Source organism: Ornithorhynchus anatinus, chromosome 7 (assembly GCF_004115215.2).
Source record: "Ornithorhynchus anatinus isolate Pmale09 chromosome 7, mOrnAna1.pri.v4, whole genome shotgun sequence".
In the NCBI taxonomy this organism is placed as follows: domain Eukaryota; kingdom Metazoa; phylum Chordata; class Mammalia; order Monotremata; family Ornithorhynchidae; genus Ornithorhynchus; species Ornithorhynchus anatinus.
Window position 1 is genome coordinate 7,006,769 of NC_041734.1, and position 14,311 is coordinate 7,021,079.

General features: G+C 42.4%; 1 protein-coding gene across 1 annotated transcript in view; it reads right to left on the reverse strand.

Annotated features, from left to right (window-relative positions):
* Positions 1 to 3,338: 3,338 nt before the first annotated feature.
* The window catches only part of RAB2A (RAB2A, member RAS oncogene family), a 72,772-nt gene continuing 61,799 nt past the window's right edge, over positions 3,339 to 14,311 (reverse strand). Inside the window, exons 7-8 of the mRNA XM_001513411.6 lie at positions 6,726 to 6,794; positions 3,339 to 4,735 (exon numbers count right to left, since the gene is read on the reverse strand). Of these exons, the coding sequence (XP_001513461.2) occupies positions 4,640 to 4,735; positions 6,726 to 6,794 (165 nt within the window). The 3' untranslated portion in view covers positions 3,339 to 4,639. The remainder of the gene's footprint in view (positions 4,736 to 6,725; positions 6,795 to 14,311) is intronic.

Below are 14,311 nucleotides of genomic sequence, written 5' to 3' on the forward strand. Positions count from 1 at the left end.
TATATTATCAATAGTCCCCAACACTAGCTTTCTTGTGGGCTCAGAATAACTCATTATATTTTATTCTCCCAAGCACATAAGACAGCGCCCTGCACACAATAAGCACTCAATAAATACCATTGATTTCTAATAATCCCATACAGGAATATAGGCTAATTTTGCAGAGTTTATTTTCAGACCAATATCATTCCTTAGAATTCATTTCTGAATGTTGATCCTAGTTTCTTAATAAGTTCATTTCATAAGATAATTACGCTTTTGTCACACCGAGAGCCAACCATAAAAATAGCACTGGCCTGTCGGTTGATGGTAAGCCTAAAGGAAATCGGGTAGTGGGCCCCAAACTTGGAATGTTATATACTCTCCTTCTTTCTTGTCCCTTTTCTTGGGATCCTGGTTTGTAAGAATAATGAGAGCATTAAGAGCTTCTTATGTGCCACCCTTGTGCTAAGCGTCAGGGTAGATGCATGCTATTCAGATCCAAAACAGCTACATGTGACTCAGGGGACTCACAGTCTTAAAATATAGAACAGGTATTTTTATTCCCATTTTACTGTTGAGGAAATTGAGGCCCAAAAAGCTCAAATAACTTGTCCAAGATCACACAGTAGGGAGGGACAGAGCCAGGACTATGAACTGGGTCCCTTGATTCCCAGTTGCATGCTCTCTTCATTAGACCACACTGCCTCCTTTCGCATGTTGTATGTAAGTTTTTTCATTTGGTTGGAAACAAAAACGTGAGCTCTCAGTCTAAAGGCATGAGAAAGCGGGAGTAAAAAACTATAGGGAACCTAGGAAGGGGACTAATACAAATGTTGGGGACAGAATGACTTTTGAGGTTCAATGATTATGAAAAATGATGTGTGATGTGGCACTTTAATAGGATTTTAAATAGGAGGTCTTAAAAATGACTTCCATCAAACTGGCCCTTGAACCAAATAGCATCCAGTGCTAAAATGAAATTCCATTTATGCCTCACCTTACCTCCAGATGATATAAGATCTTCTTTCCTTGGGACCCAAAATCAAGGGACAGGACAGCCACAGCTGTCACTGCTGTAGTTCCATGAGCATAGCGGGATTGTTCTTCCAGGGAAATTACTGATCTTCCCTTAAATAAATGCAGTATAGACATACATAAAGTGACAATTACTTACCAATATTACATTTGGCATCTTTTGAAATACAAAGTAATGGTTCATTTTGAAAATAACTCATTTGGTTGGTAGTTCAGGGTCTTTGATGCATCCCAATGTGTTAATATTTATAAAGTGGGAGGAGACTAGTGAAGGGGAGTTTGGGAGGAATAAAGAAAAAACTACTTTTAGAATTTGTCATTTCTCAAATTCCCATCACTGGCCTGGCAGAATCCTGGACATCATCATTAGATACTTTATTTCGTAACTGCCACCTGAAAGCACTCAAGATTTTAGAACTTTAACAAAGAAAATCTATTCTTTAAACCAGGTTAACAATTAGCATTTTAAATGAGTCTGTGAAGTAGTGAAAAAAACATGCCAACAGCAGACAATGCTGCCTTTTTACCATCAAAATCTGCTGACTAGGAACAACTTGTTTTGTTTTTTGTTCAAAGTTTCACGGATAAATTGGGTTAAGACCAACCATTAAGACAGCGAAGATAAGTTGAGGATAAATTGGAGGAGTTTTTTCAGAAGTTCTTCCTGGTTGGTCAAGTTGAAGTTGGCAGGAAATGGCATCGGGCCCTTCTAGAAACAAACAGGTGTGTGCGCTCCCTCTCCTAGTTCACCGCTACCATCTGCGCCCACTGCGAAGCATCGATGTAGAAACACACTGAACCCTCACAACTAGAGAAAAGGCCATATACGTGGGATACAAGATACAATCAATGGTGTTTACTGAATGATTCCTGTGTGCAGAGCACTGTACTAAGCACTCTATGTCCTGAGCAGTGAATTAATTGGGCATTTTTTTTTAAAAGTGTTGGTACTGTCCACTGATGGACATGAGCCACAGCTCAATACGTCACATCTTGTAATTCAGTGGGAGGAGATGAAAATGACACTGTTACTTTGAAATTGAAGAGCTCGCTCAACCTGTGGCATTTGCATACTGATGATCACATTCGCTGCTTTTTTGGATAGAAAAAGTAATTCTGGAATATACATTTTACTCCTTAACCAAACCTGATTTTCCCTACTGTTCCCATTATTTGTAAACATTGTGTCCATCGGCACTTCCCACTGGGTTGTAAGATGCTTGTGGGCAGTGTCTTTTGCTTCTGCTATTTTACCAGGAGTTTAGAGTACTGCGAGAGCTCGGTAGGTGCTCGAAAAATATCTTTTTAATCTTCGTATTGTGGGCACGGAATGCGCCTGTTTATTGTCATACTGTACTCTCCAAAGTGCTTAGTACAGTGCTCTGCACACAGTAAGCACTCACTAAATACGACTGAATGCATGAATGGATTGTAAACTTCTCACTAGGTTGGAAGCTCTTCAGGGGGAGAGGGGATCATGGTGACTGCATTGTGCTCTCCCAAGTGTTCAGTACAGGGCTCTGCCCACAGTAAGCACTCAATAAATTCAACTGACTGCCTCTTGCTACTAATTCAGGATTATCCACTTCTGGTTATTTCCCCCCAGAGTACTGTCAAAGCAGTGGACCTGCCCTGTCTAATTTCAAGAACCCAGTTAGAGGAGTCCAAGTCAAGAAAGACCCCGGGATAAGTAGCCTCATGTTGATGCTGAGGTTTTACATCGTTATGTGGCTCTGAGACAAAGGGGTGGGGCGTGTAGTGAGTTTATCATTATCATGCCTGGGCCCCATGATGCTGTTGTGAACCTCTGTGGTGCTGAGCGCCACCCCAGTCACGTGGGCCTAGGTGGATGAGGCCAGGAGAAGCACAGCGGGAAGAGATGGCACCGATAGAATCTGAAGCGGTGGCCAGGGATCTGGACTGGATTTTTTGTTGGATGGCTGGGGCAGGGTCCTGCCACCTCCCACATTACCCTCTATTAGTAGTAGCTCTAATTAGGTGATGTGAACATTCTGAATTTAAAAAAGACTTTCAACACCATTCCAGAGGCACCCAAAACATCTCACTGGCCTCCTCCCTCCCTCCCCCGCTTAAAGACGGGGCCACCTGGAGCCTGGGTGCACATCTATTAGTTCTGAGATCCACGGATCTTCTAAAACAAATAATGCAAGTTGTTGCTCTCTTCCGGCCCCCTAGGCTCTCCTTCGGCATTTACATCCCTCCAATCCTTTCCCATTGTTACCAACGGATATTATAATAGATACTTATTTTTATCATGTATACTCTTAAATAGGCAATAGCATGGACATAACAGATGTGAATACTTTTATATATAGGATTTTATTTTGCACTGTCGTAATCATTTTAGTATAGGTCCAAGGGAAGGGTGAAAGTAGGAGGAGGAGGGGTGTGAAGACAGAGGATAAAAACACCACGTTGAGTAAACTACCAAAATTTTTCCACTTTTGGCTTTTTTTTTTGAGTGTGGGGGGTGGATTTTCCACCTGGTAGTTTTACTGTCACAACCCCCTTCAAAACAGACAAGATGCTTATCATATACTAAAGATTACAGGTTGCCACTAAAAGAAAGACTTTACACAGTCACTGTACATCTAGATTGAAAAACTGTCCTGCAAGAAAAATAGACCTAGAATTCAAGTGGATAAATGAGAACACAAAACATTACTTTAAGAGTCGATTAAAGTCGTCATAATATGCCATTAGAATAAGGTTATTTCTTCCTCTTGGTGCTGTCTGAATATAGATATTTATTCCTGTTGTGGTTTTCTCTCATTACACTGTATTTTAACCTCTAGAATTCATTAAGGCAAACAACAATCTATTTCTGAAGAAGAGTTGGGGGGGAATTGTGGAAAAAACAGCAAACATTTGGCATTTAAACAGGTTTAAACACATGTAGCCTTTAGTAATATACATTAAGCACTTTTCTTGAACTTGAGGATAGTGACAAGAGAAAGATGAACATGCTAACTGTCAAAAAGGTTTAAAATTCAGCATCCAAGCGATTCCTAACAAAGCTTCTGAAATCTTCAAGCTCTAAACGGTAGAGAATTTATGCAAATGCATTAAAGAATTTTAGCTTGGCAATACACCCAAGCAGGTTATTAAACTATATATACAGAAAGTAAATGATAAATACAGAATTAAAAGAGTCCTTCTGTTTTTCTTTTTAGCCGTGAAAACTGACAAAACTTTTGAGGACAGTTCTACAATATTCAACATCAGGTAATCCGCAGGAACTGGAAACCTAGCTACACAAACTGATTTAAAATACTCAGGTGACTCTGTAGTGTTTAATACAATTCAGTTTGTAGTCAAGGGCACAAGACAACATTTAACAAAAATAATCACATCAATTGACCTAGAAATCAAATGCAAATAGATATGAATACAATCTCCAAAATCTGTCTTAAGTGAACATTAACCATTTATTCAAAGTTATACAAGAATTTAAAGGGTGAAGTCTTCTTCTGGGACAGAAAGCCATTTCACAATAGCTTCATGTCTCAGCTGAGCAGTAGAGGGGAGGGGAAAGGAGGGGGAAGGAGTGAAAGAACAAGTTAGTAGGCCCCCGCCAGGTGGCTAGAAAGTAAAAATAGGCTCAACAGCAGCCTCCACCAGCCTGCTGTCCTCCCTGATTGCCTGGGTGCGCTGTACTAGTAGCAGCATGCTGAGGGCCGATTTTAATGCCATTTGCCTGAAAATCAAAAAGGAAGAAGAAGTAAACTGGATGGCTGTCCTTCATCAATCCATTCCTGAATGACATAAAATCTTGCACCTTCAAAATCACATTTCCAAAAGGGCTCCTCCCCCGCCTCCTCCCAGAGCAAAGAGATCGAGCGAATACTCCCCAGTGACTGGTAGAGAACACAGAAGTCAAATGATAAGGGTCCTTTAAAAACAACAACAAAAAGCAAACAAACAAACAAAAACCCCAAACAAACAAAAAAAAAACACCTACCCAACAGCCACCCCATTCTCTAGTTTGAAATCACAATTCTAAAGTCTGGTCAACCGAGCAGGCGTTAGGGTGAGCTGGGTGTTTTCTAAACTCCTTACGTAAAAGCCTTCTAAAGACGAATACCAAATGAACGGCTAAAGGAAATAGAAAATGCTGGAAGCCTGCGCTGATCTAACACACGGTCCAACTTTTCCACTCCAGACAGCAGCGTTTCTTTTCCGTGTTGAATCAGCTGTACAGGCTAAGGGCATACGAGTGTTCTGTGTCATCAATAATTTCTATGATCCCCAAAGACATGGCAACTTGCCAAGAACCCACACACAGCGCAGTTCTTTCATTCATCAAACTCACACTTCTATCTTAACCCTCACTCCCTCAAGTGGATTTTACCTAAAAATACAGCACTTTGAGGGAAGTAATACAGTAGCTTCAAAAATTAAGCTCTTAAGGAAACTTTGCGTCACAGTAAAGCTCAGATTTATAGAGCTTGGCAGTTGTGCTGCCACGGTAGTAGCCTTGGGGTTTCTGGCACTGGCTCAGTATTGACAGCAGCTGATGTGGTTTCTTTTCGCTCTTTGACTCCTCTTTAATAAAAAGCATGCCCTATGGCTCATTGGTTTTGCCCCCTCTGGGCTGGTAGCAACTTCTTGAGGAATCGAGGAGCCAGACTTGGCATTAAGCCAGATAAATAGCATGGACTGTTGGCTCTTGACAGCATACTGCAATCAAAGCTCCATAAGGCACAGTAAAGGAGTCAGGCTACGTACTCTATGAAACTCGACAGAAACAATGACCGGGCCTTTTTAAATAAAGCCTCCAATTACTGGTCGATTTATATGGCCTCGGCCTCTGAGTGGCTCCTCCTTTCAACCACCTCCAGACTTACTGCCTCAGGATCCAGAGAGAACAGGTTGAAGGAATGATTCCTGGAATCCCGTGAGGAAAAGTCCAGGATACTCAGAAAGAGGGGGAGGCTTTGGGAAGAATTGGGACCATTCTGCATTTCATGGGTGGGTATTGCTGAGGTAACTGCTGCATCGCCTCCTGGGGCTCCGCTGACTTCTTTTGCTCTTGCTGGAGCGTGGGACCCCCACATCTTGAACGCTTTTAAGGGCCGGGACACTGAACAGTAAAATCCCCAAGTTCCACTGCTTCACATGTAAAGTGAAGCCTGAAGTACAGCCTCTGACAAAATGAGGCCCAGAGTCAGGGATGAACAATTCAGTGATCTTGTGCAAAAGCTCCACTGCCCAGAAGGGAGTTTTTAAAGGACCAGAGATCAACAGCTCGTATTAAAACAAAACAAAATCTGTTTATTCATTCATTTGAAAACCTGATTTGGGATGAATTTGGTCCTGTTTTTAAATTAGATATTTTTGCCTCTCACAAAGGGCGGCTCAGAGAGCACATCTGGCAGTGTAACATGGCTCTTCCATTTGTACTCTGGAAAATGATTCCTGAAAGCAGATGACACCATATGGAGAAGTGGTTGAAAGTGGATTTTCTTTTCCTCTTAAGGGGATTTTATATGATTTTGTGTGGCTGCATGGATGGAGAGGGTCACTTATTTTAATCCACTTTCATCACCACATTACAGGCATCAATACCAAACTGGAAAGCATGAATATATCAGTACTACTGTACCACTATAAACCAAATTTTCAGTTGGCTACCATAACCTGAGGTGTGGTACTTTTTCCAGATACAAAACTCAATAAATGTTTACCTCATTATTAATATCAAAGACTCCTTCTTGGATTTTTTCATAAATTTCTTTTGCTGTATTAATAAATGCCTGAAATGGAAAATTAGGAAATTAGGTCAATTTGAGGGAAAACCCCCCGCAACGCCATGAAACCCCCCCCCCCACTACCCCCGAAAGCCCAATATATAAATACAACACCCTCCACAATCCCTCCACTCCTCCCTTCCCCCCTGCACACTCTAGAACAGGAAAAAAAATGAACCCATTAAGCCCTTATAAACCATAACACACCTTTAACGTTATTGGTTGCCTTTGCCCCGAATGCTATACATTTCCTGTTATTTCACTCTTGGATGGCTCATCTACAAAGATTCTCACATTTCCTATGATGGAAAGTTATGGCTAACAAGATAATGAACGATATCAGACTACAGGGTATTCAAGATGAAGAAATGATCGGAAAGGGAACCGAGTGTCTGTTGCCACCTTGATGGCACACAGATTTTTCTATTTTTGTAATCCCCAAATGAGAACCTAGGATATGCGCTTCTGTGTAGATTGATTTAGGTAATTAAGCTTATCTCCACTGCCAGAATTAAATCCAGAACTGGTATTGCTACAACTATTAAGACAGTTACTTATTAGGTAGAATATAAGCTAACTGGTTGCACAGATGAAGACAGGCAAAAAAAAGTAGACGTTCGGATGTGAAGTCCTGAACTTCCACTGACAGTGGCTCATCGCGGTCACCCGAAATTATACGTCAGATTCTCTTTCGGCCGCAAGGGCCTCTGAAAGTTCACTCAAAAGGATGCCACCGTCTTCTGCCCTGGCCCGGTACCAGTGATACGGATCTAATTCAAACATAAGAAAGTAAACAGGGTTCATGGAGAGGAACAAATCATACCTTTCGTCATTTCTACACTGGAAGCATTTTCCTGCTGAACCTGCCACCAGAGCTTTGTTTCCTAATTAACAGGACTGATATGTTTTCACCTTTAAAGGCCTTACAGCTCCCCAGAGTAATCAATCTACTGCAGCTCAATTACTGCACCAAGCACACACCGCAGCCGGCAGAGGAGACTTGAACGACTGCGGCAGGCATAGGGAGATATGAATATGCATAAACTCTAAGTGGGTGATCGAATCATCACAGAGGGTCATGAGAATTTGCAGCAAAATAATGAGAAGAATTAATCATTGCAGATTCACAAGGCACTTAGGAAGTGAGTACGGTTTTCAGACGTGCGTTTAGGGTTGAGGAGAAGCAATTGGCTTTCGGCCAACGATGAATTGATTCACATTCCTCAGAAATGGAAGTTTTCCATATAAAAAGGGAAAACTTATCTTTATTTCCAATAACACACCAATTACTGTGATGGCCTCAACAAACAAGGCTAATTGAAAACTATGGTCAAAAGCTGCAAAAATTTCCCCAGCTGGGATCCCTCATGGGAGCAGCCACTTGTTCACATTTAACTAAAACAGACAGAAGCACAAAGTCTTGAAAACGAGTTTCGATAACATCACATAAACAAGCATTTGACATCACAGAGGAATGGGTTAGGCATTCCTCTTGCTGCACGGTAGCTGACCCCTTGTTCGATCAGTTGAATCTGTTTCAAAAGTAAGGACAAATTGGGGCATCTGGATGAAGAAAATAAGGCCATTTTAACCTTGATCGGTCACCACTAAACTTAGGGCTACTTTTTCTCTGTCACTGTAGGGGCATCTGTGTTCACTGTGTTTTAGGTCTGGAAGCCACATAAGTGGGTTCCAAGGGTAGAGGCTTTCATTTTTCGGTTCCTCCCGTAACAATTAAGGAGTCCTTAGAAAAACCAAAAATTCACAGATCAACCAGCCAAACAGGGGTAGTGGTGATTTGTGATCATGCACGCTGTGGTCATTAGATTAATATGATCCCGTATATCCTAAAACCGGGTTTAAACTGCAATCTCTCTGCCCCGGAAAAACTAGCCTTCCCAATCAATCAGTCAGTCAACATTTATTGAGAGCCTACTATGTGTAGAACACTTTAGTAAGCATGGTACAATACACAAGAGTTATTTGACACATTCCCTGCCCACACTGAGCCTATAATCAAGAGGAGGAAGCAGACATTAGCATAAATAAATCATTTCCACTCAAGCATCACCTGTTCCCCACATTACGGCGATACCCAGGGTGGTCACGGGCACTGGATGGGCATTATGTGCCACTGGCTTGACCCTAGTTGGAATCATCTCCCCTCTGGGAGGATTGGGTTCATCCATTTGAGGTTAATTAACCCTTAAAGGTCATCAAGGCTTTGTTTAGATGCCGGAAGAGATCATTTACCAAGTGCGACCCCAGTGCTCTGAAAGCGTTAATTCAACTCTCAGAGAACAATAGCCATTTGCAAGGTCAGAGTAAAGATGCAGACCAGACAGTAGCAAAGAATGCAGTTTTTGCTTCTTTTGGGCATTGTCTCCAAAATGGCTAGCTAATTTTCTGTGGGAAAGGCAACTGGATATTCAATCCAGAGTGGACCATCCAAAGGTATCATTTGATGGATACAAATAAAACTGAACCTGAGAAATAACAGGGATGCTACCTTTGTTTTCTTAAACAATTCTTTGTATAAAGACAGTAAACCATCTGGATCAAAATGTTGTTTACTGTAAAAAAAAAAATTTAAAAACTACCTAGAGGAGAGTTATTATAGATCTGATTAAAACAATTACTCTTTCGATGGGTATACCGGATCTCTAGCAATTTTAAGTACCAGTCATCTACTTTCCACAAAACTAGGTTCACTACAATTAGGAAACTTTAATAAATTTGCTACGAGGGTCTAAAACCATAGTAAACTGGGAAATGGGCTATGGGGACTGGGATGTGGGGACAGCCAAAAGACAACCGCCTTTCAGTCGACAATCCATTCAAACAAGATCTCCTATCTGAGGGTCAGAGCAGAGGCAACGCCTGCAGAACGTTCGGTGGCCTATTCCTGTTTAGATCCCAGGATCCTCGGACGGGGCGTATAAAGTATCAGCATTCTCTTCTAACTTCAGTGTGACCGCTGATTTCCAAACCTCTCTCAGCACAGATTCACTTGGACTAAATCTTTCGGCTCCCTTTCGGCTCTCCCGTCCTTTTTTAGCCCTTGGCATATCTCCAGGCCCACCCCACTTTCCCCGCGCTTAATGCCAGCTCTCACTTCTTGTCCCCTTAAAATCGTAGTTGTCTACTTTCAGTCGTCACTCCTTGCCCCATCCCAGTTACTGAACACCTCATACCACAGATATGACATCGGAAGACTGGAAGCGCTTGGACGACTGGTTTTTGCTGGCCTAACAGAAATGGTAGGAATGGGAGACGGGAAGGGGTATTTTAAGTAGTGCACTTTATTCAGGTAAGAGGTACCTTGGGCACAACTGCAATGGGACATTTTCATTTTCTGTATAACATACTGCCATCTGGTGGCTAAATTAGTATGAGAAAAACCTATGGAGAATAGTTTGCCATTTGCAAGGGTGTCTTGGACCATCTTGTGGGAACTACAAAGGCATGAATTACTTCTACTACAGAAAGCAAGAAACTAACTTGATATATACTAACTATATATTATAGTGTAATATATATAAAAAACATAATATAACTATATTGACCCGGTGAATGCCCATAATTGTGGTATTTTTTAAGTGCTTACTTTGTGCCAGGCACTGTACTAAGCGCGACAGTGGATACATGCAAATCAGGCTGGACACAGTCCCTGTCCCACGTGGGGCTCACAGTCTCAATCCCCTTTTTACAGATGAGGTAACAGGCCCAGAGAAGTGAAGTGACTTGCCCAAAGTCACACAGCAGACAAGTGATAGAGCCAGGATTAGAATCCATGACCTTCTGACTCCCAGGCCCACACTCTATCCACTATGCTGTGCTGCTTCTCAGGTGCAGCCGGAATTCAGCTTCTTTTATCACAGAGGAGTACTTTGCCATTTTGGGTTCAATCATGTTCTCATGCCATTCTTTCATTCATTCAGGCATTTTTATCGAGTGATTAATGCGTGCAGAGCACTGTACTAAGAGCTTTGAAAGTACAATTCAGCAAGAGAGAGACAACCCCTGTTCACACCGGGCTTACACACTGGAAAGCCATGAACAGCAGGGGTTACAGCACAACACCTCTGCACCCCTCCAAGTGGTTTTCACAATTTTGAATGGGATAATGTCAGGTATGAAGCAGCGTGACCTAGTGGATAGAGCATGGGCCTGGGAGTCAGAGGACCTGTGTTCTAATACCGGCTCTGCCACACGTCTCCTACGTGACTTTGGAAAAGTCATTTAACCTCGCTGTGCCTCAGTTACCTCATCTGTAAAATGGGGATTATGACTGTGAACCCCATGTGGGACAAAGAACTATGTCCAACCTGATTTCCTCATATCTACCCCAGCAATTAGAACAGTGCTTGACACCTAGTAAGTGCTAATTAATACTACTGTTTAAAAAAGTATAGAGTTTCTTCCAATTCCTCTTCTCCACCATTAAGCAGAAAGCCCTGACAGACAATGCTAAGCCAAAACATTACCATGCACCCGAGGCCTAAATCCTCCCGTCTCCCAAACACCAAAACAAAACAAAAAAGCAACCCAACCCCCCCAACAAAACCTCAAATAGACAAGCCCAGATGGAGAACTATAAATAATAACTCCTGCCTCACATTACTTTTTGGACCCAGATTTCACCAGAAGGATAAACTGGCATGACAGAGCTTGGGTGTGGTGAGAGAACACACAGTGACCTGTGGAACTATTTGTACAGTCAGGGATATAGGGAGCAAAGGCCGAGGAGTGGAAAGGTGGTTACGTTAAGCAGATGTGCCTGGCCAAATTTTGCAGGAAGGTGCATAAAGTAAAGATTTCTGTTACGAGGGCCTAAAAATAGAATAAATCGACAAACAGCTTTGGTTTGGAAGGGCGGGGAGCCAAATTAACTTTTCTCCGATGCTTAGTTCAGTGTTCTGCATATTGTAAGTTGCTCAAATACTTTTGAATGAATACTTTTTCAAACACCGGGAAGGAAAAGCTAGCTACTGGGGACAGGGATCAGGCCTATTAACAACCCTATCAATCTGTGGTATTTGAGTGCTTATTATGCATTCTCCCAAGCCTTGGTACAGTGCTCAGTACAGAGTAAACACTCAAATACTACGACTGAGCTGCTTCATCTCAAATTGCACTACCTTCCTGGAACTAAAACATTAGTTCTTTTAGAACCATTAATAGTCACTCTTCCATTCATCATATAAAAAACTCTTTATGGGCAGGGAACATGCCTGCTTATTCTCTTGTATTGTACTCTCCCAAGTGCTTAGAACTGTGCACGTAGTAAGTGTTCAATAAAAACCACTGATTGATTGAAAATGAATCCTGGCAGAGTACCTACAAATGAAACCTACTGCTAATTTTCGCTTCCAATTCTGGAGATCAAAGAAGCCTTTTGTCAAAGCTCACTTTTAGCAGTTCTACCAAAAGGTCTCCCTTTCCTTTTTAGTTCTGCCTCCCTTTATGGTGGCATCCTCTTATCCATGGGATGTGTTTTGCAAAATGCCTGTCTCACCTAGGTGGTCTGTGTTGCAGGGCCCAACGCTCCAATTAATCAATTTCCATCCCTAATGGGAAGAAGTTGGGGTGAATGGAAAGAAGCAATACGCTAGTAATGTCACGAATAGGGATCACAGGATCTCAGATATTCTTCTTGCTCCCTGGGCCCCCTGTAGAATTTATTAAAAAAAATCACCCACTGATCAGACTGCAGACTTCCTTGTTGCCTTCCCAACATGCTAGCCTGTTTGATTCTCAACACACTACCCTGTGTACAACTTTAGGGCATTTCGCAAAAGCCGAATGGTTATAATCCAAGCACAATTGACCAGGAAGGGTAATAATAAAAATAATTAAAAACCAAATAAACCAGTCCTCATCTAACCTGAAAGGCTCCAAGAGTTTAGGGGATGGCAAGCTTGAAAATCTAGCTCATTGAGACAAGTGTTTTCATACTGCTTCCAGGATTAATTCAGGGGTGTCTGTCTGACAACCTGAGCTTGTTTGGATGCTGGATGCTGCCGGTTTGGGCATCTTTGACTTTTCCTTAACATGGAGTTTTGAGAGAAGCAGCGTGGCCTAGAGGAAAGAGCTTGGACCTGGGAGTCAGAAGATCTGGGTTCTAATCCTGGCTCTACCAACTGCTTGCTGTGTCGCTTTGGCCATGTCACAACTTCTCGTTGCCTCAGTTTCCTCAACCATAAAATTGGGATTAAATACCTGTTATCCCTCCTATTTAGACTGTGTGCCACAGGAGGGACAGGGACTGCGTCCAACCCAATTAACCTGTAACTACTCCACCACTTAGAACTGTGTTAAACACTGATAAAGTGCTTAATAAATACCACTAAAACTGACCCCATGGAAATAAAGCATTATAAACAACTGGGTGTACTCCTGAACGATCATGGTCAGAAACAGCGAGAAAGGAGATGAAATCTGGGAGCAGCGATTGGCATGTAAGCATCTTGAAAACCGGGCCTATGTCTTGTGCTCTGGAGACCACCCAATTATAGCATGAGCATTCGATTAATATTAAATAACATATTCTACTGCAATGTTATTATGTACAAGAGCCTACAAAAAGGTTTCCATATTGTCTACTGCAACATGGGCAACCACTCATTTGACATTTTATAGTGTATCCATGATCTTTCTTCTTTAGGAGCACTACGAGAATTGAAAGTGAACCTTCCTCTCTAAGGTGTTTCACTTCGCAGTCATTTTGACCTCTTTCAGAGTGGCTTTCAACTCTCAGTTTTATATTAAGAGTATCTTTCCTCAGCAGTTCATGACTGGCTATCTACTGCTAAGTCTGAATTTCCCTTCTCATGTTCTTTTGATCCCATGGGTCTGTCTTACCTGACTGTCATCAACAAAACACAGCCAAGGCTGTTTCCATCACCTGAATCACTCTAAGGCGGAGTCTGCACAGGCCAAGCCTAACATGTTTGAAACACACTTCACAGAGTACATATATTTCTTAATCCTCTCAACAAAATCTGGCTCAAAAAGCCGGTCACAGGGCATTGTCAATTAATACTTTTGTACTGTAATCTAGCATGGGAGAAGTAGGAAACCCTTGGCTGAGGACACACAGGTGGGGTTTAGTTTCCCTGAGAAACCCCCGCATCTCACTGCCACCACTTTTGAGGCGGGGGACTCCGCAGAAGCAGGTCAGAGGCTCAGGGCTGGAAACCACCAGAAATCCTGGGCAGGGTCTGAGGGGGGGACCAGCAATACACTTGGCAATGCTTTCATGGGGGTAAGCCTTCATATCAGAATCAGAATCCCAGGGCCTTGAGATGTGTGGTTCCTGGCTGTGCAACTTTCCCTGGCATTGATGGTAGGAATGGGTTGCAAGAGAAGATGAGAATTGGAGGAAGAAGCAGGAAGAAGCAAAGAGAGTTGCTTTTACTCCCTGCACTCATCGTAGTCCCAACTTCCTGCCACCGGTGACAGGAAGCAGGGCCGAAGAGCATCCCAGAGTGGGTGTCTCTCCTCTGGGAGGGGCCTCCTTA